The sequence below is a fragment of the Vigna unguiculata genome, chromosome 1 (assembly GCF_037176805.1).
Source record: "Vigna unguiculata cultivar grain cowpea cultivar isolate G323 ecotype 2 chromosome 1, ASM3717680v1, whole genome shotgun sequence".
NCBI lineage: Eukaryota > Viridiplantae > Streptophyta > Magnoliopsida > Fabales > Fabaceae > Vigna > Vigna unguiculata.
The window spans coordinates 28,015,015-28,025,426 of record NC_140792.1 but is presented as its reverse complement, the minus strand read 5'-3'; the positions used below and the strand labels follow the sequence as shown (position 1 = coordinate 28,025,426).

Here is a 10,412-nt window from a genome sequence, read left to right as displayed (position 1 = left end):
AATTACCCTTTTAAAGTTCTCCCTTCAAACACACTAGTTAGTTTTAATCACAGGAAAAAAAAAATCAATGAACATCAGTGGATACAAAATATTCTTCATTTATTCCGAGATTGTATACTGTATTATATATCACTAATAATAGTAGTATAACATTCAAAATTTCTTTATTAACTATGACATATTAAGAGAGACGACGGTATTGTATAAAAACAAATCTCTGAGAGAATAAGTAACAATTGAAAAAAAACTAAGAAAAAAATATATCACAATATTAAATTACTAAAGTAACCCTCAGGTAAGTGAGAAAACAATTTTATTTTAGTAGATATTGGATATAATGTTGTCTATATTTTTTTAAGGATAGATTAAAAAAATATACTAAAAATACGGTTGAATATGTTTTAGTCTCCAAACTTTTTAAAAACTTTATAAATGAATTAAGTCTTTTTATTTAATTATCTTAAATTTTATTTTTCAACATGTAAAATGTTATTTTAATGTATCATATGCATTTTAGATTAATAATTAAGTTGTTTATATTTTTTAACACACTCTCAATTTAATTTTAGTCAAAAAAAGTTATTTAATAAATTTTAAAGTTAATAAAATAAAATAAAAATAATTATAATTATTTATCTTTAAAATTTAATAATTAAAATATGTCAAAATTATGAATTAAAAAATAATTTTATAATAAAATTTGAAAAGTTTAAAACTAAATTTATATTTAACTTGAAAAACCGAATACCATCTTAATCATCATCACTTCCTAATATTCAAATTCCGGTAGTTAATAAAGATAAAAGGTGTGTTGACTCAAGATCTTGACCATTAATTTCTGGAGCCAAAATAATAATTTTAAATTTATATATTTTATCACTATCACTAATCTAACCAAAATAAATATATAATTTAATTATAACTATAACATAAGTCACGTATATCTAATAGATTTTTTTCTTTGTACTTTTATATTATTGAACCCATCAATAATTAAGTCAAAGCATACATTATTAAAAAAAAATATATATTTCCTACCAGTTTTGTTTTGAAATTTTTTTCATAAAAAATACTTAAAAATTTTGTTATGAAAAATAATTTGTAAAAAATTTCTATCATTTTTTTAGTAAAATATTTAGGGTTTCACAGAGAAACTTCTAAGAAATACTTGCAAATTTTATAATTTTGTAAGAAATAATTATCCAGAAAAGAATTAACAACCAATTAAAATTCTTAGAAAAAATGACAAAAAAAAATATTTTGCAAAATTTTATAAAATGATTGTAGGAAAAATCTCACGAGATACGAAGAATTCTAGTAATGATAAATTTTTGGTTATATTTTTTTTTATCAATGTAAATAATTATATTATTTTAAAAAAATTATCTTCCATTTTATTTAACAAAAGAAGAATATTTTTATTTAAGTGAAATGTACTTTTTATTCTTGTTCAAGATCGTTTAAATATGATTGATAGATTTTTTTAATTTAAATATTACGAGTATTTACAATAAAATACTGAAGTTAAAATTTTAAATTAATTTTCTATTGAATATAATATTAACAATTTAGTTATGAAATTATTAATTAATAATAAGTGAGTAAGTAAAAAGATGATAATAAATATTTGTATTTTTTAAAATTTATTAAATAATTAAATTTTAATTATAATTAATTTTTTAAAATTATAAATATATTATAAATTTTAATTACTAACCTATAAAAAATATAAAAAAAATTGGGAGAGGAGCCATGGCCCCTGTGCTGGCTGATGAAGAAATCAAATAATGTCAGGAGAAGAACAGAGTGATGAGCTGGACCAACGCAAATGTTGAGAAGTCAGTTATGTAATTTCTTACTGTGTCTCTGGTTGTGAATGGAAAATATGTAGTTAATGTAGGTTCTTTGATAGGAGAGAGAAAAATAATAATAAAAAGAAAAATTATTGAAAAACATATGAGACTTTATATGTTATTTTTATTTATTTATACACTCATTTATATTTGTTTTTCATCTCTTCTGAATTTCTCTTTTATTACTTCAATTTTGAATTTAGTTTTCACATTAATTTCAATGATCAATTGATTTTAATTCAATACATTTCTCATCAAATAACATTAATGTCCATTAACACAATATTAATCAAACGATTGTGTATTTATATTCATCCAAATATCTTTAATACATTTATATTTAATATATTCTAAATCAACGAAAAAAAAAAACCTATGACAAATTTAAATGATGATTTTAATAAAACAAGTTGGTAAAGAGTTTGCAAAATAACGATTCTTTCATAAGAAACTAGCATACCGACTTGTGCATAAGCACAAGTTGTATTTTTTTATATTAAAATAATAAAATAGTAAAAATATTATAGTAAATTTTGTTATTAAAGTAATGAAGTAGTAAATTTAAGTGGTGTAATAGTAATTTCAGTTTTAAAAATAATAAATAGAATTGTATTATAATACAGTGTAGTTAATTGATTTTACGAAATAATTATAATAACTTTTAATCCATTTTTTTTTGTTTTTTGTTTTATTTCAAATTTTTAAGAATAATAATATAATTTTTATTATATTTATTTAACTATTAAAAATACTAATAATATAAATTATAAATTATAAAAGTTTTAAAAAATTAAAAATCTATTTAGTAAAAGTATTTAGTATAACAATAACTTTTATAATTACAAACAAAAAACACTTATAATAATAACACCACCATGAATAATAATAATTATAATAATACCAATAATAACAAACTAATGATAATAATAATAATAATATTTGTGGTATAAATATTAGTGTCAATGCTAATACTAAGGCTAATGTTAACGATAATAATCTATAATTATATATAAAAATATACATCAACAACAAAACAAATAAAAAGGACAAATAATTCAAATACGATCCCGTAGTAGATTAAATTAAGATGTGTGTCTAACTATAATAATAATAATAATAATAATACCATTATAATAATATATCACAATGATAAAAATAACAATAATACAACAACTACATATATAAAAAGATACACATTTTTGTGTCATCTTTTTGTTTTTACAAATTTATTTTCTTAATTATTACTTGTTAAATTTAAATAATTTATTCATAATAAAAAATTAGTTATGAGTTTTGTCATTTTACTAATTTTAGTAACTATTTTTTAATTTAAATAATTACACAGATAGAGAGATAAAATGAACAAATAACAAATAAAAAATTCAAGTAATTGAGATATGATCCCATAGTAAATAAATGTAAAATGTGTATTGTGAAACCCTAGAAAATGATATTTTAGAAATGATAGAGGTTTAAAAATAGTGAGACTCGATTATTTTAATATTAATTTTTTTTAATATAAATAAAATCGTTTTAAAAGAGTTTCATTATTTTAAAACACACTATCTCTCTAGAAACCACTTCCGTAGGATTGATCCTTTCAGCGAGTTCTTCAGATTGGACTGATCAGTTTCTCCGTTTACGTAAGTTGAGTTTTTCACCCTCTTTTTGGTATAATTATGTTTTCTCTCGCATGTGAGCCATCTTCTGCTTGCATGTGTTGTTTTAATCACCAGTATAAGTCTTTGTTGATCGGTGATCATAATAGTAAGTTTTGATCGTTCTTGTGATGTTTCTATGTATAGATAGAACATCCTGTGGAGTTAGATGCGTTTTGGTGTTCTTTGAGCGATTTGGGTTTGTAGAGTCGCTTTGTCAAGTAAGGGTAGCTAATAGCTTTTAGAGTGAGTGAGTCATATCCTATATGATTGTGAAGTATCTTATATGCTACGGTGAATTATTGATGCTTGTGATTATGGTATGTTGATCTTTTAAATGATTGAATTGAAATTGATTGTATTGTTTGAATTGGGGGTATTTGAGAAAGATGGAGTTGCTGGATCATGGATCTAATTAATGCCACCTACTGTAATTTAAAACTCTTTTTAACCATTACCTATAGTAGAAGTACCAATTGGAGTAAGGAAATAGGTCTAGATTGCTCAAAAACCTTATTTTGTGATTGTTGATATTTGATACAACGCTAAGCCTCACCATGGTAGAGCTGAGCTCTGACTTTTACGAGCCAATCAACATTTGGTGCCACTTTCTGACGCTCAGTGCTACTCTGTTTTCAACACTACGTCTTATTGGTAAAATGAAGATTTCTGCTTTGTTAACTGTCAGATTAAGCTGAAATTTTGGCAGTTGATTCTAGACACGTGAATCTTCATTTTGGCCGGTGAGATATTTGTTTTGAAGTTTGTGGTTAGAGAAATGGTTTTCGCCATTTGGATGTATTTCATATATGGTGCCAATTGCTCTATTTTTCTATTTTTGTTGTTTTGGTTACTTTGGACGTTCTGTGTATACTTGAACTGGATTCTATAGTCCTTATTGCTATGAATTGAATAAAAATGTTATTATGGGTATATAAGATGATGATTGGTATGAAATATTGTGTGAGCATGCGAAGTTACGATGTTTAAGGAATTTCAAGGAGAAGTTCTATATGGTGGTATTTTAGTGTATGCAATGACATAAGGACTTGATATTAGTTGGTATCTTGACGCTCTAATAATCATTAAGGCTCACGTAGAGCATAATGAGTTACGTCGTGAGGAGTAGCAGGAGGTCCTAATCACTAGACTTGATCTAGTCTTAGGTGCGAAGGAGATTTACCTTGTAAGTGGTTGGGTGATAACCCCTTGAGGCCAAACTCTATAGAGTTTGGGAACCACGCACAGGTGCAAGCCACCAAGAGATCCTATGTCATTTGCATGTATTCAGATAATTGAGTTTAGTGTCAACTATATCTCTGTTTATATGTATGCCTATGTGTGTTATGTTGGTAAATTGAGTTAAATTTTCATATGAATATTTCCTTGTTTACATTAGCTTACCCTTCTTTTGTGTTTTTGTGTTATTTGTCTTTTTTTTTTGCGATGATCACCTATTCGATGGGAGCAAATGTGGTTGTAGTGTTAGAGACACCTCTGGAGGTTGAGGAGTCATCTTTTAAGTTAATAGAAGGTTTTAATGGGAGCTGTTGTAAGTGACTAGTCTTTTATAAACATACTTTTATACTCCTATCTGTTATAGGATCATATTAATATACTTTATACATTGGATTTTCTGTTTTGACTACTATAGTGAAACAATCCTATTTTATTATTTTTATGAAGCTGTTAAAATTGGGATGTTACATGTGTCTAACTATAATAATAATAATAATAATAACACTAAAATAATATCCTCTGATAAAAAAAATAATAATACAACTACATATATAAATAAATAAACATCTTTGATGTCTTTTTTTTTTCAATTTTATCCTCTTAATTATTATATTTTAAATTTAAATAATTATTTATAGTAATTATTTATAAAGTTTTATTATTTTACTAATTTTACTAACTATTTTTTTGAATTGAAATAATTATTGAAATGTAAAGATAAATGAACAATCACTACAAAAAATATTACTTTTAACGAAGGATATTTAGTGGAGATTAATACAACCTTGGTAAAAATTTTAAATACAAGAGGTTTTAAGAACCTTTGTTAAATTCTAAAGGTTTATTTAAAACCCCATCAAAATAACATAGTTTTATTGAAAATCCCATCTAAATAACGTAGGTTATTCAAAACCCCAACAAATATATAGAATTTATTCTATTTTTCCCTCATGTTTTTTTTCGTTCTCTCCCTCCCGCTCGTTGTTTTCATTCTTTCTTCTTCATCTTCCTAAACCCTAATCAAGCACTCAACGAAAGAAAAGTGTCGCAACCGACGAAGTCGCCTCACCGTCGTAGCTCACCGCCATAGCTCGCCGCCTCTGGTTTCTAGGGTTCTGCTTCACTTTCACGGTTTCTCATCTTTCTATGGTAACACGTCTTTTCTTCTCTCAACCTCACTCCTTTGATTTCCTTCTTCTCCTTTTCCTTAGACGCTGCCACGTCGTTTATTCGCTTCATTATCCTCGGATTTCAGAATTCAGATGTTCAACATGGATTGTGGTGTTTTCTGAAATAGAATTGGAGAAATCTGTTGGATTTGTGATGTTCAACATGTTTACTCAGTACATGTTTGTCATCCAAAGCCTGTACATAAATATGGTTTTCCTGAATGTGCAATTCTTTATAGCTTTGGGAATTGTGATTAATTCCATTGGTGGAGAATTTCATATGATATCCTGGGAGATTCAGGTAATTATTTAAGGATCTAGAAAGGGAAATGTAATCTCGCAGGCATGTTCCTGCATCTTTTATTTGTGCTTTTTGTTATAAACTGAATCTCAGGAACTTTATCTTTTTTACAGATGAAGCTATTTTCTTTGTCAGGATTTAAGGTATACAACTTGTCATACTAAAATTTTAATGTTATTGAGCAGGGTGGATTCTTTTTTCTTGAAACAACATCTTTGCCAATGGCTATTGATAGTTATTCTTCATATATTTGTTGTATTGGCAATCTCACTTCTGATGCAAAGCTACCTAAAAAAGGCACCAAGTGGGAACAGAATGTCAGAGAGAACTATACTTCAGATGATGTTATTGATCGCGGAGCTAATAGCACTTCTCAACAAGCTGCAAGTAGATTGCCAGAAGCATGTGACTTTTCTTTGTCTCAGTTTGCTTTTGTTTTAGCACATGAAAATGAATCTGGTACATAACCTCTTCTCTAGTTTTGTTGTGTAACTGTATTTTCTTTCCCAAATATAATACAATTCATTGTTGCAGGTTGTATTCAAGAAATTGTAGTAGAGGTTGACATCCATATGAATTTTGAATTGGAAATTTCTGGGATGAAATTAACAATTGACCTTTCTCGTTTATCAATTCTATCTCAAACTATTTAGAGGAGAGTGGAAGATGAAGCAGCAATTCCACATTTTTCTTCTGTCACATCAAAAGATTTGTCACCTCAGCATGCTTCAGGAAATCCTCTTTCAGGATTTCAGAATTTTGCTCAATTGAACTCAATTAGTGATGCAAGTAGTTCAAAAAACACTCTTCCTATTCAGGTTATTAGTCATCAGAACCATATTTTGAAAAACTTAAGAGCTTTCCTGACGCTGGAGAGGCCAGATAATGGTGTTATGCTTTTGTCTCGGTGTTGGTTTGGCACTGGTTCCCTTTTTGGTTTTGATATTACACTTTCTATATCTGAAATTCAGGTGAACTTTCATAGTATTCTTTATTTATTAAATATTCAGTCAATATTTGTCCCTGCTGCTTTGTTTTTCAATCAAATTTGGCTGCCTTTTTTCATTGCTACATGTACTAAGATTAATGTTACATTTGTTCTAACTTATGTTTTGTTATGACAATATGCCAGACAATTATGTCAATGTCCTCCTCACTCTCTGAGGTAGCCAGTCAGAATACAATAAAAAAATTGGAGAAAAATGATTGGTCTTATAGCCATGAAGTTGACAATTGTTTGGAAGCAATGATTCCTGATGGTACTCCAGCTCCTGCTATATGTTATTTGTTTTTAGTATTTTGTGAAATTTCAATTGTAATTAGCAATGATTGTGTGTAGGGGCAATTATTGCTATCCAGGATGTCAACCAACACATGTATTTTACAGTTGAAGGTGAGGAAAAAACTTTCAGAGTAGGTGGTGTCATTCATTATTCTCTGGTAGGAGAAAGGGCTCTTTTCAGGGTAAGAATTATGTTTACAATATCTTTCTATTTTTTTTAATTCATTTTTCAATCTTCTGTTCTATCCTTAGTTGCTATAAATTTTTCAGATCTTCCTCTTTCAATTATAATTTCTTGATTTCTTGTCAAACACTTAATTATGTTTTTAAAATATGAAGTAATTTTAGGGTCTTAAATGCATTGGAGTTTATAGTTTGGATTTAACTACAGTAAAGTTAGAAAAAAAGAGTGTTTCCACCTTTAATTTCTACTAAGTAAACTTAAACTTACACTTAAAATAAAGCGATGTTACACCCTTAATTTCTCACTGTAGAAGAGTCAAAGTCTTATATTTTATAGGAGTTTGATTTAGAATATCTTCTTGAGTCACTTAGGAAATCAGTAGCACCTTTAGTTGTTGTACTTAGTGTGATTTTTGTGAGCAAATATTGGACGTGAATACGATTTTATGTTTGTCTCTGAAAAATGAGAAATAAGAAGTTTTTTGAATAAGCAACATGTTTTAGTTTATATAAATAAAATTTACATGGAAATAATTAAATTAAATAATATTCCTAAGACATATTAAACACTGGTTGGGACTTGGGTATTATGGGTGCCTAATTCCTACATTTAAGTTGTATGAGATGCTCAAGGGGGTGTTTATGTGATTTTTCTTCGCTTTTAACAACTAGCTTGCAAAGGTGAGTTTCCCTTGTGTTTTAGTGCTTAGCAATTGGTGTTTTTTATTAGTTGTCGATGTTTCATAAATGGTTAGCTAGCTGTATGGGAATTCTTAGAGATATTGTAAAATTCTATTGAGTTGCCCGCAAATGAACATCTCTTGGGCTGTGCATAAATTTTATTAATTGAGCTTATTAGGAGATGTCAACAATCGTATTTTACTATTCCATATTTAGCAAATTATAATTACGGTGTATAATGTGAGTACCCCTAAATAACAGGGATCTGATTATATCTCTGAATAATAGGGATCTGATTATGTCCCTGAACAATAGGGGGTCTGATCACATTAAGTGTTATTACTACATTTCTAAAATTATCTTTGCAATCTTGTACAAAAATACGATGTACATATATTCTATACATTTAGCTTTTTAGTACTAATAACCTTTCATTTTAGAATGGATATTTCGAAATAGAATTTTCACATTCCCAATGACACTTTTGTTAAACACTTAATTTGTTTCGGTAGTTTTCTTTTAGATGTTTACTATTTTATACAATATAAATACGACTACAATAAATTGTTTAAATTTATATTAATTTGGTAAAAATAGCTTTTGGATTTTCAATTTTTATAGGAAAGCATTGCTACAAATAAAAGATAGTTACAAGTATAATGTTTCTATCTTGCATGCGACTTTGTTATTCTTCACACTTGTATTATACTAAAAGTTCAGCTGGAACAATGTATTCACATACTGTTGAAATTTGTCTTATGATAATAGAAAACTTATTTTTGAAAGATCTTATGATAAAGGTTCACGATCTTGCCCTTTATATTTCTAATGAAAAAGTTATCTGGCCAATTATGAGTGGTATTGGATTTTGAGCTTATGAATTTTGAATTCTAGTTCAATGATGTGATTAAACATATGCTTATGTTAACTATAATTTTGTATGGTTCCTACCATCCCCACCTGAACTTAATTAAGACCTTAGTTTTGCCAACATTGATGTCAATTTCTCCTTTTAATTTATGTTATCCTTTACAATGTATTTCTATCATGAAATGGCACGAGGAAAGTAGTTGGTAAACATGTCATGTGTTGTACGACATCTCTAACAAAAGGGTATATTTTGGGAAGCTAATCTCCCGGAAATTATTAATCTGTTTTAATTTTTCTTTATACCTGTATAACATGTATATGAAATGAAAAAACTTCTCAACTTATTTTCTACTTTAGGTTTCTTTCTGAATCATGATTATAATTATTATGATTTCTGTTGTTTTAGTCAAATATGATGCAAATGAAAATCAAATGGTGACAGACTTGTTTCAACAAAGGAGGATTCTTAAACGTAGGTATGTATCCCAATATAAACGCACTACTCTGTCTTGTGTAAACCATCTTATATCTTCAAATTTACTAAGCTAGATTGATGACTATGCAGATATTACCTTGTGGAGAGAGCTAAGGATGCTAATATTGTTGGGATTTTAGTTGGAACTCTTGGTGTTGGTATGTTGTGTTGTCAAATTTTTATTCATTTTTTGTGTGTGCCTGATAATTACTAAAGTGGCATGTGCATATACAGAATTATATTGTAACATTCCTTGCGAAACATTACAATATTGCAAACATCGAGGAATGGGATTGGGACCTTGCCCTTCTCGTGTGTTTGGATATACTAGGAATTTTCATTTTGGGACATCCTCATCTTGTCCTTCTTATTCAGAATTGCAAAATCAGGTTATTGATTTGGATTGTCATGTGTAGCAATATGATGTTGTTTGCTTTGGATTGTCATGACAAGGTTGTAAATGTTGTTGTGTTGAATATTATTGGACACTATTAATGTTGTTGCTGTGTTGCTTTGGATTGTTTTTTATAAGTAGAAGTAAGAAATGTAGTATATTTTTTGTTGATAGATCGAGTGTTTTATAATGTGTGTTTTTTACGATTTTTTCTGACTAATATTGTACTTGAATTTGAATTTGAATTCATATATTTGTTATACTTTGATATACATTTAGTCATCTATAAATAATTTGTCAATTTGAT

General features: G+C 27.6%; 1 protein-coding gene across 1 annotated transcript; it reads left to right on the top strand.

The window, feature by feature from the left end:
• The first annotated feature begins 5,896 nt into the window (after positions 1-5,896).
• LOC114165783 (uncharacterized) lies at positions 5,897-10,167 on the top strand. Its single transcript, XM_085666447.1, has 9 exons — positions 5,897-6,220; positions 6,334-6,363; positions 6,505-6,679; positions 6,755-6,780; positions 7,039-7,191; positions 7,353-7,479; positions 7,560-7,684; positions 9,643-9,712; positions 9,802-10,167. Exons 1-8 carry the CDS (start codon positions 5,897-5,899, stop codon positions 9,673-9,675), a joined length of 993 nt encoding a protein of 330 aa, XP_085522573.1. The 3' UTR covers positions 9,676-9,712; positions 9,802-10,167.
• The last annotated feature ends 245 nt before the right edge of the window (positions 10,168-10,412 follow it).